Source organism: Podarcis liolepis (genome assembly GCF_965112155.1).
Source record: "Podarcis liolepis genome assembly, chromosome: Z".
NCBI lineage: Eukaryota > Metazoa > Chordata > Lepidosauria > Squamata > Lacertidae > Podarcis > Podarcis liolepis.
Window position 1 is genome coordinate 38,012,951 of NC_139570.1, and position 18,036 is coordinate 38,030,986.

Here is an 18,036-nt window from a genome sequence, read left to right on the forward strand (position 1 = left end):
AATTTCCAATTGATCTTCCATAAATTTTCCCATTGGGCCATGGTTATTGGATGGCCAAAATCCTGGGACCACCTCACCATTGCCACTGTTACCTCCTCCTCCTTGACTGTCCAGTCAAGGAGGAGTCGGTAAGTTTTGGAAAGAGTTTTTCTTTTAGAGTTTACAAGATCAGATTCGAATCGGGAAATTTCTGCTGAGAACCCCTTTTGTTTGTCAGATTTAAATTTTTCAAATAACTGATGGTATTGGAACCAGTCTGAAATGTGTTCTCTTATCTCCTCAAAGTTTTTTAATTTTATTTGGTTATCCTCATTTTTTAGAAGTATTTTATATGTTGGCCAGCTTTCCCGAGTATTTTTCCGTTTTACTGCTATGGCTTCTACTGGAGAAGTCCACCACGGGACTTTAGGCTCCATCAGGTCTTTATATTTTTCCCATACAGCAAAGAGTGACTTTCTTATTATATGGTTGGTAAAATTTTTATGAATTTTTGCTTTTCCATATATTAGGTAGGCGTGCCATCCCCAACGGTTGTCAAAACCTTCCAGGTCCAGGAGGTCCGGATCCTGCAACGTGCACCAATCTTTTAGCCAAGTGAAACAGGCAGCCTCGTAGTAAAGTTTTAGATCGGGTAGGGAAAAGCCTCCTCTCTCTTTTATGTCTATTAAGATCAGGTGTTTAATCCTAGGTTTCTTCCCTTCCCGCAAGAATTTGGAAATTTCTCTTTGCCATATCTTGAGACAACCTGCTTCACCCAGTATCGGAATCATTTGAAATAAGAAGATTAATTTTGGAAGCACATTCATCTTTATAATGGAAATCCTACCCAGAAATGTTAATTTTAGTTTACTCCAGATTACCAAATTTTTTCTAATCTCTAACCAAGTTTTGGTGTAATTATCCTGAAATAAGTTTATGTTCTTGGGGGTGATCCAAATACCCAAGTATTTCGCTTTTGAAGAGATTTTCAGGCCCAGTATTTTTTCTAAGTCGTCCTTTTCTTCTGTGGTTACATTTTTAACAAGCATTTTTGTTTTTGTTATATTCAGTTTAAAGCCTGCCACCTCTCCAAATTCTTTAATCAATTCCAGCACTCTTTTCAGACTTTCTTTAGGGTTTTCAGTCATAACAAGTAAATCGTCCGCAAAAGCTTTGATTTTATATGTTTTGTTTCCCAGAGTGATGCCTTTAACAAGCTCATCCTTTCTTATCTGATTGTTCAAGACTTCCATCACCAAGATAAATATCAGTGGTGACAGTGGGCAGCCCTGTCTTGTTCCCTTGTTTATTTTGCACTCCTCAGTAATTCTTCCGTTGATTATCAATTTTGCATATTGTTCCGAATAGATGGCATTTATTCCTTTAGAAATATTTTCTCCCAGTCCGATTTCTTCCATTAATTTTTTCATAAACTTCCAGGACACATTATCAAAAGCTTTTTCAGCGTCTACTAACATAATAGCTGCTTGTTTATCAATTTTAATATCCAAATATTCTAATACATTAATCACACATCTAATTTGGATTGCATAAATCGTCCGGGAAGAAATCCTGTTTGATCTTTATGAATTATATCTTTCAGCACCATTTTTAATCTATTTGCAAGAATGTCTGCGAATATCTTGTAATCGTTATTTAGCAGTGCAATGGGTCTGTAATTGGCCATGTTCGAGGCATCTGTTCCCTGTTTATGGATAAGAGTAATAAAGCTGTCCTTCCAGGTTTTTGGAAGCATTCCATTTGCCAGAATATTATTCATTAGGTCTTTCATGGGAAGAGATAATGCTTGTTCTAACTTTTTATAGTAATTAGCTGGAAGACCATCTGGGCCCGGTGTCTTTCCTAATTTTGATCTCTGTATAGCTTGTTGCATCTCCATAGCTGTTATTGGTGAGTTCAGGCTTTCAGTTTTTTCCTTAGGTATTATTGGTAGTTTATTTTTGCCCAAATAATCAATTATTTTTTCTAGAGTCTCTGGATCTTCTTTATATAGTTTTCCGAAAAAACTAGCAAAGTTTTTACTAATTTCCTTCGGTTCTTGAATCCATTTGTCTTCAATTTTAATTTTATTGATAATTCTATCTTCCTTTTTCTTCTTTAATTGCCAGGCCAGAAGTTTGCCAGGTTTATTTGCAAACTCAAAATTTCTATGTCTCAACCATTTTATCTTCCATTCTATCTCTTCATTTATTATCATGGAGAATTGCGTCTGTAAAATTTTTATACTTTGCTTAATTAGTTCATCATCTGGTTTTTGGAAAAGGATCCTTTCCTTTTTTCTAATTTCCTCCCAGATCTCCATTTTCTTCTTCTCTTTTATTTTCCTTTGGAATGTGTTTTGTTGTATAAAGAAGCCTCTTATGATGGCTTTACCCGTGTCCCAAACCGTCTCTAGATCTACTCCTTGATTTAAATTAAACTTAAAATATTCTTCTAAGATTTGCTTGGCCTTCTGTACAATTTTTTCATCGTTTAGCATACTCTCATTAAGTTGCCACCTTTTAACCTTTTATTCTTTTCCTTTAAAGTTAACCCAGACTGTGATCAGAAATTGTCCTTGGATGGATTTCTGCTTTTGTAATATTATTTAATAAATCCTTTGTTGTCCAGATCGCGTTGATTCGTCCCGCCGATTTATGTGGCTCTGAGTAATGTGTAAATTCTTTCTCTGTTGGATTCTTAGACCTCCAAGCATCAAACAAATTCAGGAGTTCTATTAATTGGAAAAATGTAGTTGGGAGTTTGTTCTGCCTCTTTTCTTTCTTCTTTATTGTTCTGTCCATGTTTGGATTGACTACTCCATTAAAATCTCCTAATAATATAATTTCCCCCCAAAAAAAATTCTATGACTTTTTCTTCCAGGAATTGATAGAATTTGGATTTTCTTTCATTTGGTGCATAAATTCCAATAACTATCACTTTTTCATTATTGATCTTAACCTCTATAATCACTGTTCGACCTTTTTCATCATTGTAAAGCAGTTTTGGCTCCAGCTGAGGTTTTACATAGATTACCACCCCTCTCTTTTTTTCTTTACTTGATGCAATAAACTCAAGCCCCAATCTCTTATTTATTAATACTCTTTTATGGAGACTTCCGGGTTGACGCGATCTGGAAATGGCGGATTCCCTCCGAGCTGCGGAGGGAATCGGCTCTACCGAGGACGGGTCTTTGCCGCGCCGGCGATGCGGGGACCCTTAGAAACCGCAGGCGCGGAAGCCTGCGGACTGAAGACTCGGCGGGTGCCTTAAGCGCCCCCCGATTCACGAAGAGCCTTTTTAAAGGCTGCGGAGAGGATACGGGGGTGGCGTGGCACTGAGAGTCGATCGCTACCTCGGTGGAGCGAAGCCGCGAGCCATGACCAGAGAGCGCTGACTTCCTTCCTTGAAAATTTGGACTGAAAGAATCACCCATGAGTAAGACAGATTGGGACTTTAAAAAAGTTTTACCCTGAATTGGAGACGACCGGGGGGTGTGCTAAAAGGAAGTCTGCACCCCCCCCTGCAGACGATCTAAGCAACGACATAAGAGCTAAGCTGGAGAACCTACCCTTGGTGGGGTGAGTTAAAAAGGACGTTATCTTTCAAGATTTAGCTAAAGGAAATTTTGGGCTGGAGAGTGGAGTTTTGGAAACCTTCTTTTTGTTTTAAACAACCCCCCCTCCCGGGCTCGGGAACGTCCTGCCTTTGTGCCTGTGTAAGAGCTGCGGAGTTTGACAGCTGTCAAAGCTGTCAAACGGGCGGTTTAAAGTGGAAAAATCGCTATCTAAGATTCCTCTGGACTAAGACGAGTTATAATTGAGCCAAAATCGTTGGAAACAAAGTAATAATAATAAGTTAAAGGACTGTTGGAGAAAAGACTAATAAGTAACCAGATTCCCCCTAGGGGGAATTCTGTGAAACTACAATGGATACAATGGCTGTGGAAGGAAAGTTACTAGCGGAAATCGAAAGGATGTTTCAATTGGTGGGAATCTTACAAGAGCAGAGCTTGGCCATGAATAAACAACTTGTGACTATGACCTTGGGAACAGGCAACTCTGCTGTTTGTATTGAGGACCTGAATGAGAAAGAATCCACAGCTGAATGGGAAACAATATCTACAGAGGTGGAAGAGACTAAACAACAAGAAAAAGAGGAAGTAACCTTGGGAAGCAACAACCAAAAGCTGACATCTGTGGAACATAAGCAAGGAGACTCTGGGAACATATCTACCACAAGTCTGCGAAAGACACAGAAGAAGAAGGAGGAGGTCCCGGGACAATATGGAATACAGGAACTTAAAATAAAGAAATATGATTGGGGCCTCCGTCTGGACTTTGATTTTGAAGACACAGGCTTTGTGGAAATTTTTCAGCAGTTACTTTTAAATCTCCTTGTGGGAAGAGAATATATTTTGATGGTGAAAGAACTTTTTCCAGACTCGACGACTGACATAAAGGACTACCAACAAGACAGGCGGAGAGGGACTGAAAGAGACTTGAAAGCCTCGGACATGAGGAACCCAGGCTGAGATTTTCAACTTTGGATTTTTATTGGGAAGGGACAAAAACCAGGGATGGGAGGGAGGGAAGAGGAGATTCTTAAAAACTCTTAAGACTTTTAGGTTTGGTTAATATGACTTCTAATTAAGATAAAATGAAAAATCGATGGAAGAGAACTTAAGTCCAACTTAGGAAAATCAATTTTTTATTATAAAAGAGGTAATAAGATGAATAAGATGGTTAAGAGGAGAAATACCAACTTGCTGATATAATCTTGGGAATTGGGATGCACGAGGGGGGGTGGGGGGAAGTCAGGGAACAAGGTTATGAAACGAGGATTTGCTGATTTTATACATGTTTTTGTCTTGTGTTTCTTTTTTGTGTGTGTTTTGTTTCTATAAAAGCAGAAAACCCAATAAAAATTTATTAAAAAAAAAATTAATACTCTTTTATGTTTTTCCGCTACATGAGTTTCTTGCAGACAGATTAGATCATATTTTTGCTTAACCAGAATATGTTCCACCTTGTTCCTTTTTGATTTTTCATTTAAACCATTTACGTTCCAAGTAATAAATTTATAATCCATACTTTATTTCTTATGATACGTCAACGGGTTAAAAAAATAAAAAAATTACACATTCAAGGTCTCAGTATACATTTAATAAATTCCCTTCTTAGATCTGTCTCCTAACTCTCAACTGTTTGTTCAATTTCCTCTGATTCTCCCAACAATTGCCTTTTTCCTCCGAGGTCTTTCCGGTACTTTCTCCAGAACTTGTCCGCATCTAATGCCGACAAGCACTTTCTATGTTTCCCTTTAAAGAAAAAAGAGATGCCTGCCGGGTACTCCACCTATAGTACACTGCCTTTGCCTTTAGTGCCTCAGCCAGAGGTCTATAAGCTTCTCTCTTTTTTATCAACCGATTTGGAATAATCTTGTGGACGATAATATCATTTCCTTCTGATTGAAATTTCTTCTTGTTACTAGCTTGTAAAATTCTATTTCTGAAATCCATAGAGTTAAAAGAGACTAAACAATCAGCCGGCCAGTTGTTTGCTTTTGCTACATTAGATTTGACTCTGAATGCTTTTTCTATTTTTTGTGCTACTTCTGCTTCTTCTAGGTCTAACCAAGCTGCTAGCTCTTTTGAGATTTTTTTCTCAATTATTTCCTCTGCGTCCTCTGTTAGTCCTCTGAATCTTAGGGTATTCTCCCTTCTCTGCTTTTGCAACATCGCAATAGAGTCCAAAGTTGAATCCTGCTGTTCTTTCAGATCTGCTGTTTCTTTCCTTATCTTATCGCATTCCCTTTTCAACTCTCTATTTTCATTTTGTAATTTTTTCTGAGCTTCCTCTAGGTTCTGTGTTTTACCTTTAAGGTCTAGCACTATTTTCGTCAGTTCTGAATTTTTTTTGTACTAAATTATTGACCTGAGTTGATAACTCAGCTGTTATTTTCACATTTTCATCTATTTTGACTCCCATTGAAATAAGTTTTTCTTCTGTTGCTTTTGCCTTTTCATTTACATTATTTTTTAAATCTTGGATATCTTTCTTCAAACTTAAAATTAATTCTCTCATATCTAGTGATTGATGCATGTCAGTTACAGAAGTTCTCCTGTTTTGTGAGGCTGAAACTGCCGCAGAACCTGTCACAGTTGTTTTTTTTACCATACATCACTAAGAAATTCAGTTAGCTCACTAGGTAATTTGTTCTCTTTCCTTCTGTCTTACAGATTGGATATCAATTAAGTTCAATCTTTCTTAATACAATCATGTCAATATTCCAATGTGATAATTAATGAATGTCAATTAAGTTCAATCTTTCTTAATACAATCACGACAATTTTACCAATCTGATAGTAATCTTCGGCCTATGTATCCACTAATTTTTATATTCCCAGTTTCACTAAATATATTTTAAATTGATTATGAACAATTATCTAATTAGTTACAGCCAAGCATCAATACAGCAATATCACAAATTCATCAGATCAAATAAATATAAACTAATCACTGACAGGATTCTAGTTTTTGAATCCATTACCCTCTGGTCTTTGGGGAAGGCTGCAACAAAATCGCCAACCTGCAGTGAAATATGAGCATCTGTGAATGAAGTGAATGGTTACTTTTTTTTTCTGCCCAGGACCAGGCTGGCCTCTCTCTTTGAACAGGATCAGACAACTACAGAATCTGGAAATGTGCTCTTCCAATACAGGCCATCCAAGCGGGCCAAAATTAGTCATCCAGCTACCGGTAAGTAAACTGTTCACAATGCCCAGGAACATAAGATGAGCCCTTGTGGACCAGGCCAGTGGCCCATCTAGTCCAACCTTTGGTTCTGAAGCCCCACATAATCAACTGGGTTGGTCTGTGACAACTCACGAGTAGTGCTGGGGAGAGACCCCTGACCTGGGGCCCCAGAAAGGTGCTGGTGGTCTGTATTCACCACACTGGGGTAGATGGACCCAGTGGTTTGACGCCATACAAGGCAACTTCCTGTTTTTCATTAATCTGAGCAACTGGCTTGGTCCCAAGACAAGGGAGCTAACTTGGCCTGATGTTTGCAAGCAATGCTCTGTTTGCGACAGCGCACTTACCCTTCTCATGTGCTGCTCCAGCTGCAGGTCTGTCTACCCAGAAGCATCCTCCTGCAGCTGCTGCTGCTGCACCCACTGCTTCTCCTGTGCCCACTGCAGCAGTGCAGTCAGTTTTCTTCACTACAGTTGTTCATGCATATTTGTTGTGAGTACTACAGCAGAGGGGATGAGCTGCAGGGTGTTCTTGCTACCCAAGTCCTGTGCTCACATCTTTTGCAATCATCTCTCCATCTTGCCTGGCTTCTTTGGAAAGAGGGGGAACTGAACAACAGTTGGGGGTGGTCGATTAGGGTGAATGGGGCACTGCCAACTCAACCTCAGCCTGCCCCCACCTGCCCGTTGTTGTTTTTTTACTTCCAGCCAATCAGGCTGTGGATATCATTCACTCTGGCTCTATGTGCTGTTGATTTCCTTGCCTTATGCCACACCAGTGAAAGCAGGTCCAGTAGGAAGGTACCCCCTCATTCTGCCCTCAGCTGCCTCCCACCTACCTGCCTTCTTACGTCCAACCGATCCAGAGGGCAGGACTGCCTGTCAGCTTCCTCTTCCCCCTCAGTCTCCATGCTGCCATGGTAGAGCACAGCAGGGAGGAGGATGGGGACAGCCCTAGACTTAGCTGGCCCTTCTTGCTGTTGGCTCTGGTGCCACCTAGAGTTGGGCTCCCTGCATTCACCCCATTGAGGCACCAGCCAACACTGAACTGAAATGAGGATAGAGACCTCCTGGGATGGGGAGCTTGTGGGCTGATAAAATGTTGCTGGGCTGCTATTGCCCGCCCCCGCCCCCCACATCACCCCTCACTGTTGGCCAGATGGCCTGGGCTGATGGGAGTTAAACAACCCCTGGGAAGTCTCTGTAAAGAGCTGCTTAATATAACCCATGGGGTTGGCATGGTGGCAACAATTGTGGGAAGCTAAGAGGTGTTCTCTTCTCATTCCAGTACCAATGGGAAATATGTGAAACATGGCAAGTATGGAGCAGCTGTAGTGGGCAGCAATGCAACCAAGGAGGTAAGAGGAGGAGGTGTGGTGTCTTGAAGTAGCCTGGCTTTCTGCCAACCTGCTGTCCTCCAGATGTTTGGGACTACAGCTGCTGTTGGTCCTAAACATCTGGAGGATACCAGGTTGATGTAGGTTGGGCTAAGGAAATGCTTCCCTTTCTCTGAATCCTGGTTTCCTGGTGATGTCTTACTCTGGAAAAAGCAAAGGTGCTGTTTTGGCTCCTGTCTCTTTCTGCCCAATCAGCTCACAAGGGTTATAGCTCCTATTTTTCTTATTCTGACCTTACTTCTCTACAAAAAGTATTTGCAGCAGGGAAGGGGCTGTCACTCAGCAATACAGCATCCACTTTGCAGACAGAAGCTCCCAAATCCAATTGCTAGCTCCTCTGGGTAGGGCTGGGGACACTGCTGCCGGTCAGAGTAGGCAGTCCTGAGCTAGAGAGACCAGTGGTTTGATTCAGTCCAAGGCAGCTCCTTGTGCTCTTATTTAACTAGAACCATGTGGAGTAGCATCTTGACTAAAGAAGGGCCTAGGGGGTACTGGGTGTGGAGTGGATAGAGGGAGGTGAGACGGTAACTTTGTCGTGGCTTGAAAAATCAATAAACGTTCCCACCAGACTCAAAAAAGGAAGGGGGTTTCAGCAGCTTATGTTGGAAAAGGGATTCAGTTTTCCCAGCCTCTGTCCATTCAGCCCAGTCAGCTAGCTCTTCAGTGGTTTGTTCTGCCCCACTTTGCTGTGAAAGGATTCACAGGTGTTTTACAAGCAACAGATAAAATATGTCAGGAAACATATGCGTTTATTCCAGGAAGACTCTGGTATGATTGCCTTGTCCCACTCCCCTGTTGGAGGTGAGGGTGGTGGGGACAGGATAAAACACTGGGCTGTCATTCCCGTTTAGCTGATTGGGCGGAAAAGGACAGATCTCACCCCTTGGTTTCTCCAGGTGTAGGGAGCCTTTGGTCCTCCAGATGTCCCTGAATGACAGCTCCCATCATCCCTCTCCACTGGCCATGCTGGCAAGAGCCAATGGGTGTTGTAGCTCATCACCAAAGGCTCCCCACGCCTGCTCCATTGTAACAAAGTCACTCCACATGTAACTAAGCCAGGCACCTGCAGCCAAAGCAATTCCTACGATGAACACCTCTGATGTATTTGTATGTTAATGTGTCATTTGGCTGTTGGTATAAGAGCAGCTCCAGGTGCTTTTGAAAAGAGCCAGCCCCGTAGTTTTTGATTCCTCACTTTTGCTCTTGTTTTCTTCTGTCCTTCCGTCTCTTGTGGAATCCAGTACAGAGTGCTTCTTTATATCAGCCAGCTGCAGCAGATTGCGACCGCCAGCATCCATGCTTGCTTTGTATTCACGGTAAGCTTTGACGTTAAGACCTGCAAGGACCATGGCATGGGCTGAAGCTAAGCAGAATTCTTTGGTGGTTGGAAATGCACATTGCATATGAGGTCTCAGCTGTGGTCAATTAATTTCAGTGGGTCTGCTTTGAGTAGGGCTAATGCTTGTTGCAGGAGTGCCTGGCATGCTCTGGTCCATCGGGTCACAAAGAGTCGGACACGACTAAACGACTAAACAACAACAACAATGCTTGTTGCAACCCATTAGATTTGAATGGTGTCCCCGCCCCCCCTCCCCGCTTTGGAACAGCTTTCCGAAGTGGGGCGGCTGGGGCAGGTGTCCCCGCCCCCCCTCCCCTCTTCGGAACAGCTTTCCGAAGTGGGGCGGCTGGGGCAGGTGTCCCCGCCCCCCCGCCCCACTTCGGAACAGCTTTCCGAAGTGGGGCGGCTGGGGCAGGTGTCCCCGCCCCCCCGCCCCGCTTCGGAACAGCTTTCCGAAGTGGGGCGGCTGGGGCAGGTGTCCCCGCCCCCCCGCCCCGCTTCGGAACAGCTTTCCGAAGTGGGGCGGCTGGGGCAGGTGTCCCCGCCCCCCCTCCCTGCTTCGGAACAACGTTCTGAAGAGGGGCGGCTGGGGCAGGTGTCCCCGCCCCCCCTCCCTGCTTCGGAACAACGTTCTGAAGAGGGGCGGCTGGGGCAGGTGTCCCCGCCCCCCCTCCCCACTTCGGAACAGCTTTCCGAAGCGGGGCGGCTGGGGCAGGTGTCCCCGCCCCCCCTCCCCACTTCGGAACAGCTTTCCGAAGTGGGGCGGCTGGGGCAGGTGTCCCCGCCCCCCCGCCCCACTTCGGAACAGCTTTCCGAAGTGGGGCTTTCCGAAGTGGGGCGGCTTTCTGAAGTGGGGCGGCTGGGGCAGGTGTCCCCGCCCCCCCTTCGGAACAGCGTTTTAAAATGCTGGGGGTCGGGAGTGAAGCGCTGCCGACCCCCAGCATTTTAAAACCTTCCCGGGACACGGGGAGATTTTAAAATGCTGGGGTTCGGCAGCGCTTCGCTCCCGACCCCCAGCATTTTAAAACCTCCCCGGGACACGGGGAGATTTTAAAATGCTGGGGGTCGGCAGCGCTTCGCTCCCGACCCCCAGCATTTTAAAACCTCCCCGGGACACGGGGAGATTTTAAAATGCTGGGGGTCGGCAGCGAACGCTTCGCTCCCGACCCCCAGCATTTTAAAATCTCCCCGGGACAGGGGGAGATTTTAAAATGCTGGGGGTCGGCAGCGAACGCTTCGCTCCCGCCCGCCAGCATTTTAAGATCGCCCGGGGCAGGCGGGGGGGAAGGCTGGCGGGGGGGAGCAAAGACTTTTGCCCCCCGCCGGCCTTCAGAAGAGGTCCTCTTCTGAAGGCCGGCTGTGGGCGAAAGTCTTTGCTCCCGACCGCCAGCATTTCCCTATGGGCTTTCGTCTTGCGATGCAAGCCCATAGGGAAATTCGTCTTGCGAAGCGCCTCCAAAACAGAAAACCCTTTCGTCTTGCGGGTTTTCCGTCTTGCGAGGCATTCGTCTTGCGGGGTACCACTGTACAAAGATATACATACGATAACAAACAAACACGTATAATTTCAACTCCTTTTTTTCCTTAAACTTACTTCATCGACTTCCCCATACCTCCCCTTTCTGCATTCCAATTCCCAAAATTATTTCAGCAAATCCTTCCCCTTAATTTATCCGATTTTTTCCTTTCCTTTTCTTTTACTTAATCTTTAACAGCTGTAATTCCTTACTTTATATAACCACAACATTTTAACATTCATTAATTTTGCAATATTTCTTAAGATAAATTTTAAATTTCTTCCAGTCGTCTTCCGCCGTCTCTTTCCCCTGGTCTCGGATTCTGTCAGTCATTTCAGCCAGTCCCATATAGTCAATCACCTTCATCTGCCACTCTTCCAAGGTGGGTAGATCTTGTGTCTTCCAATACTTTGCTATAAGTATTCTTGCTGCTGTTGTAGCATACATAAAGAATGTTCTGTCCCTCTTTGACGCCAATTGGCCGACAATGCCCATGAGAAAGGCCTCTGGTTTCTTAGGGAAGGTACATTTAAGTACCTTTTTCATTTCATTATATATCATTTCCCAGAAGGCCTTAATCTTCGGGCACGTCCACCAAAGGTGAAAGAAAGTACCTTCAGTTTCTTTACATTTCCAACATTTATTATCGGGCAGATGATAGATCTTTGCAAGCTTGACTGGGGTCATGTACCACCTGTAAATCATTTTCATGATATTCTCTCTTAAGGCATTACATGCCGTAAATTTTAAACTGGTGGTCCACAACTGTTCCCAGTCAGCAAACATAATGTTATGACCAATGTCTTGTGCCCACTTAATTACGGCCGATTTAACAGTTTCATCTTGTGTATTCCATTTCAGCAACAAATTGTACATTCTTGACAAATTCTTAGTATTGGGTTCTAACAGTTCTGTTTCTAATTTTGATTTCTCCACCTAGAAGCCAATTTTCCTGTCCTGTTCGTAAACCTCCATTATTTGGTAATAATGGAGCCAGTCTCGTACTTTAAACTTCAATTTCTCATAACTCTGTAATTTCAATTTATCACCCTCTTGTTCCAAAATTTCCCAATATTTTGGCCATTTGGCCTCCCTATTAAGCTTTTTCACGGCTTTCGCCTCCATCGGCGACAACCACCTTGGGGCTTTATTTTCCAACAAATCTTTATATCTTATCCAAACATTGTATAGAGCTTTCCTGACAATATGGTTTTTAAAAGCTTTATGAGCTTTAACCTTGTCATACCATATATATGCATGCCATCCAAATACATTGTTAAAACCTTCCAAATCCAAAATGTCTGTATTCTCAAGAAGTAGCCATTCTTTCAACCAGCAAAAGGCTGCTGATTCATAATAAAGTTTAAGGTCTGGCAGAGCAAATCCCCCTCTTTCCTTTGCATCAGTTAAAATCTTAAATTTTATTCTGGGTTTTTTTGCCCTGCCAGACAAACTTCGAAATGTCTTTCTGCCACCTCTTGAAACAATCCATCTTGCCCACAATTTGCATTGTTTGAAATAAAAATAACATTCTAGGCAATACATTCATCTTAATAACAGCAATTCGGCCTAACAAGGAAAGCTTCAAATTTGACCATGTTTCTAGATCTTTTTTTACTTCTGTCCAACATTTCTCATAGTTATCTTTAAATAGATTTACATTCTTAGATGTCATATTGATCCCCAAGTATTTCACCTTCTTAACCACAGTTAATCCTGTTTCATTCTGGAACCTCTCTCTTTCAATAACTGTTAAATTTTTCTCCAATACCTTAGTTTTTTGTTTGTTCAGCTTAAATCCTGCAACTTGACCAAATTCTTGAATCAATTCTAACACCCTTTTCGTACTAGTGTCTGGCTCTTGTAAAGTAAGTACCAAATCGTCTGCAAAAGCCCTCAATTTGTACTGATTAGCTCCGACCTGTACCCCTTTAACCAGCTGGTCCCTTCTAATCATATTTAGCAAAACCTCCAGAACCGATATGAAGAGTAATGGGGAGATTGGGCACCCCTGTCGTGTCCCTTTTTCTATTTTAAATTCTTCCGTTATCACATTATTTACAATTAATTTGGCCTTTTGTTCTGAATATATTGCACCCATACCATTCTCAAATCCTTGTCCTACCCCCATCCCATGTAGATTCTTCTTCATAAAACTCCAAGAGATATTGTCAAAGGCTTTCTCCGCGTCCACAAATATCAGTACTGCTTTAGTGTTTATGTTCGCTTCTAATAGTTCCAAAATGTCTATTATATTCCTCACATTGTCTGACAAATGCCTTCCTGGGAGAAAGCCTGCTTGATCCTTATAAATCTCTTCCATCAGCACTTTTTTCAGTCTTTTTGCCAAAATGTCTGCAAAAATTTTGTAATCCACATTAAGTAATGAAATGGGGCGGTAGTTCTTAAGCTGAGTCTTTTCAGTCTCTGTTTTCGGTATGAGTGTGATATAAGCTTCTTTCCACGATTCTGGTGCCCTTTTCCCCTCCAAAATTTCATTACAGACTTCCTTCAAAGGTTGTAGTAACCACTCCTTCAAGGCTTTGTAATATCTGGAAGTCAACCCATCCGGTCCTGGAGATTTGCCCAATTGCATGTTTTGAATGGCACCTTCTATCTCTTGTTCGGTTATTTTCTGATCTATCTTATTTTGATGAGAGATTTTTTGTAATCCATATTTCTTTAGAAACTCATCTATATCCCCTTCTTTCTGCGGCCCTTGCGAATAAAGTTTTTTAAAGTAACTTTGGAAACAGTTTCTAATCTCATTTGGCTTATAGATATTCTTTCCTTCAACCTCTAAGCTTGTAACCGTATTTAATTTTTGTCTTTTCTTCAATTGCCACGCCAGAAGTTTGCTACATTTATCTGCAGATTCATATGTCCTTTGTCTCATTTGTTTGATCTTCCATTCTATTTCTTGATTTGTCAATTCCATATATTGCGTCTGATATAGCTTAATTTCTCTCAAAATCTCTTGGGACTTTGGTTTAGATCTCAATTTCTTTTCTCCTTCTTTTATCTTTTCCAAAATCTTGTCCTTTTTCTCATTTTGGCTTCTCTTCTTTATTGTATTTTGTTGTATTAAAAATCCTCGCATAACAGCTTTCCTTGCATCCCAAATTACTCTTTTTTCAACATCTGTTTTTAAATTTATTTCGAAATAGTCTCTCAAAGTTTTTTGGGCCTTTTTGTAGATCTCTTCATCTCTAAATAAGGTGTCATTCATCCTCCATCTGAAGGAGCCAGCTGTTGTTAACTTCATCTCCATCTTTACAGCATTGTGGTCGGAGCAGGTTTTGGGGCAGATTTCCACTTTCTTTATCTTTGGAGCCATCCCACTAGTAACCCATATTTGGTCAATTCTAGTCCATGTCATCATAGCTTCAGAAAAGAAAGTTCCCTCTCTCTCGAGAGGGTTCTTTGTTCTCCAGATGTCAATCAAGTCCATGTTTTCAGTCATTTCAAAGAAAGTCTTTGGTAGTCTCCCATCTTTGGAGATTACCTGTCTTTGTGCTTTGTCCATATTTGTAGATACTACTCCGTTCATGTCCCCCGTCAAAATTAAATTATAATCCAAGTAATCCAGTAGAGTCTCATGCAACTTCTTAAAAAATTCAGATTTCCCCTCGTTTGGTGCATAAATTCCCACGATCAGAAATTTTTCTCCTTGAACTTGAATTTCAATTTCCAAAAATCTTCCTTGTTCATCTTTAAACATCAATTTCGGTAACAGTTTTTCCTTTGCATAAATCACAACTCCTCTTTTCTTAACTTTGTCAGAGGAAATAAATTCTTGTCCCAATCTTTTGTTGATAAGTAATTTTCTATGCAGCCTCGTCACATGTGTTTCTTGTAAACAAATCAAGTCCAATTGTTCTTTTTTCAATATATAAAACACATTTCTCCTCTTTCGAGGAAGGTTCAAACCATTGCAGCTCCAGCTTAGAAGTTGCAGAGCCATCTTAGAGTTATTTACTTGCCCCTCCTGCCGCTCCAAGTAGTTGTTCGTCAGTAATCGGTAATTTCAGTCCAAATGATAGATTGGCAATGTCAGGTATTACTTCTGCTGATGATCTAGGTTCCACTCCAACCACTTCTTTCAGAAGGTCTTCTTCGTTGTCTCGTAAAAATATCTCCTTGTCACTCACAGATTTAATTTTTATTTTCCTTTCCTTGTACTTAAAAGATAGGCCTTGAGGAAATTCCCACCTGAAGAGTATTCTGTTCTTTTTCAGTAAATCAACCAAATCTTTATAATGAGCTCTGGCGTCTAAAATGTGCTTGGGTATGTCCTTGAAGATTTCCACAAAGGAATTTTCAATTTCCAAAGTCCTTTGGTAATGTAGATTCAATATTTTATCTCTTTCTTCTTTTGATCTTAAAGTTATCAGACAGTCCCTTGGTTTCTTTCTGTTTTGTCTTCTGCCCAATCTGAAAGCAGCCTCTATTTTAAATTCTTCTTTCCGCAGCTCCTGTTGCCAAAAGTTCAAAAATTCTTTTGTGAGAAAGTCCGCCAAACTATCTTTCTCACTTTCAGGCACTGCTCTTATTCTCAAATTTCTCTCTTTTCTTTGCATTTCAAGCATAGACAAAGCTAGCTCATGTTCTTCCAATTTTTTCTGAACTGGTGGTATCTTTTCCTGGGTGGTGACAGCAATCTCTTTAGCTTCTTCTGCAATCTTTCGAGTTGTAGCTGATTCTTCTAAAAGTTTCCCGATAGACTGCGTGTTAGAATTCACCTTCTCACCCAGGTCATTAATACTTTTCGTGTGCAAATGAAGCTTTGCTGCAACCTCAGCCAGTTGTTTCCTAGATTCCGCCAATTGTTTGCTGGATTCCTCACCTTGTTTTGTCAAATGTTCCAAAGATTCATTTATCTTACAAAGAGCTTACGTTACAGCATCGGTAGACATAGCTTTTGGTTTTGTCTGGTCAGCTGCAGCTGTTACTGTACCAGAAACTGAGGCCCTTCTCCGGTGTGAGGCGTCAGTCCTGTGTTGTTTACCCGATCTAGTTCCATATGCCATAACACTCTCACATCAGCCAAGGTTGTTCCCACGCTTGTAGGTTGTTTTCAAGTGGAAGTTTCCAGTGGCTTAACTTCTACAGTCCCATTTACAGCTATTTTAACCAAATCCTCTAGAGGGGGAAATCTCCAACGTTCTTGCAACAAAATGTCTCTTTTAAAAGAGTCCAAGTTTCCTGTTGTAACAATTCCCCCAAAGTCTTATAATCCAGTAATTCTGTATCTTTCACAGAGTTAAGTTAAATTAAGTATCAATTTAGAAGAATTTCCTTTAACAAAGTGACAGTCCTCTATTTGGCTTCCCTGTCAAGACAGTCCGTTCCCAGGGTTTTAAGACAGCAGATGTAATTCCAAAAAGTTCCTTTTTCATGCAGGTATATCAAATAAGTCTTCCTCCCCCTCTGCTCCTGCATGCATGAGGGGGATTTCAAATTCAATGTCTAGTTTACTGATTTTCAAAATAGTCCTCTCAAGTTACGCTTTGCGCTCTCTTTGCTTTGATCTTTCTGCAGTCCGGAAAGGCAGACTTCCTTATTTTTTGCCATTCCCATTTCCGGCCGAATTGTTCAATAATTTGTTCCAATTCCAGATAGTTATTTGTATCCTACTCACGGGTAGTTGTTTTCAGTCCGAATTACAGGAAGGAATCAGCGCTCTCCGACAATGGCGACGCGGCTTTGCTCCACGGGCTTGAGTAACGACTCTCAGCACCGCTCCTCACACCCGCTGCCGTTTCGGAGCCTTTAAAAAGGCTCCTTCGTGATTTCGGGGGGGAGCAAAGCTGCCCGCTGAGTCTCCTTGTTCACAGGCTTCCACGCCTGTGACTTTTAAGGGTCCCCGCTTCGCCGTAGCGGTCAGACCCGAACTTGCGGAGCAGACTCCCTCCGGAGCTCGGAGGGAAATACGCCATTAATCGCTGCTGTATCAAGAACCCTCTCATTACAGCTTTACTTGCGTCCCAGATTACTCTTTTTTCCACAGTGGTCTTCAAATTTATCTCAAAGTAGTCTTTCATAATTTTTTGGGCCTTCTTGGTAATTTCTGAATCTCTAAACAAGGTGTCATTCATCCTCCATCTGAAGGAACCAGTCGGTGTTAGTTTCATTTCCATTTTCACAGGGTTATGGTCAGAGCAAGTTTTTGGGCAAATTTCCACTTTTCGAATCTTGGGAGCCATTCCTCTGGTTATCCAGATTTGGTCAATTCTTGTCCAGGTCTTTTGGGCTTCAGAAAAGAAAGTCCCCTCTCTACCTAGGGGGTTCTTAGTTCTCCAAGTATTGATTAAGTCCATATTGTCTGTCATTTCAAAAAAAGTTTTCGGTAGTCTTCCATCTTTTGTCACCACTTGTCTTTCTGACTTATCCATATTTGTCGATACCACTCCATTCATGTCTCCAAGCATAATAATATTATAGTCCATAAAGTCCAACAACGTCTTATGCAGTTTCTTAAAAAATTCTGATTTCCCCTCATTTGGTGCATATACCCTACTATCAAGAGTCTCTCTCCTTGAAATTGTATTTCAATTGCCACAAATCTTCCTTGATCATCTTTAAAAATGAATTTTGGTGATAAACTTTCTTTTGCGTAAATCACCACTCCTCTCTTTTTAACTTTATCTGATGAAATAAATTCTTGACCTAGTCTTTTATTAGTTAATACTTTCCTATGTATTCTAGTCACATGGGTTTCTTGCAAACATATCAAATCCAATTTTTCCTTTTTCAATAAATGAAAGATTCTTTTCCTCGTCAGGGGAGTTCAGACCTCGAATGTTCCAACTTAATACCTGCAGAGACATTATATAGTTATTCTGTTTCCCCTCCAACTGCTCCTAATAGTTGTTCTTGATCTGTGGGTGGTATCACTTTCTCTGGTTTATCCAATTCCAATGGTAGCTTTGCTGGGTCCAAAACTCCTGGTTTTGGTATCTTTGGTTCTTTTTCCTCTGCCTCTTTTTGTAAATCTTCCTCGTGGTCCTTCAGGAATCTCACTTTGTCCTCCTCTGATCTTATCTT

General features: G+C 41.9%; 1 protein-coding gene and 1 long non-coding RNA gene across 2 annotated transcripts in view; one reads left to right on the forward strand and one right to left on the reverse strand.

Moving 5' to 3' along the window:
- LOC310698429 (FK506-binding protein 15-like) overlaps nucleotides 1–18,036 on the forward strand; it is a 268,796-nt gene that overhangs the window by 51,002 nt on the left and 199,758 nt on the right. Inside the window, exon 4 of the mRNA XM_083485533.1 lies at nucleotides 6,631–6,740. Coding sequence (XP_083341659.1) covers nucleotides 6,631–6,740 — 110 coding nt within the window. The remainder of the gene's footprint in view (nucleotides 1–6,630; nucleotides 6,741–18,036) is intronic.
- On the reverse strand, nucleotides 488–6,349 carry LOC310698486. Its single transcript, XR_014521557.1, has 2 exons — nucleotides 4,930–6,349; nucleotides 488–3,082 (listed from the first exon to the last, which is right to left on the reverse strand). It is a non-coding gene; the product is annotated as an uncharacterized lncRNA (long non-coding RNA).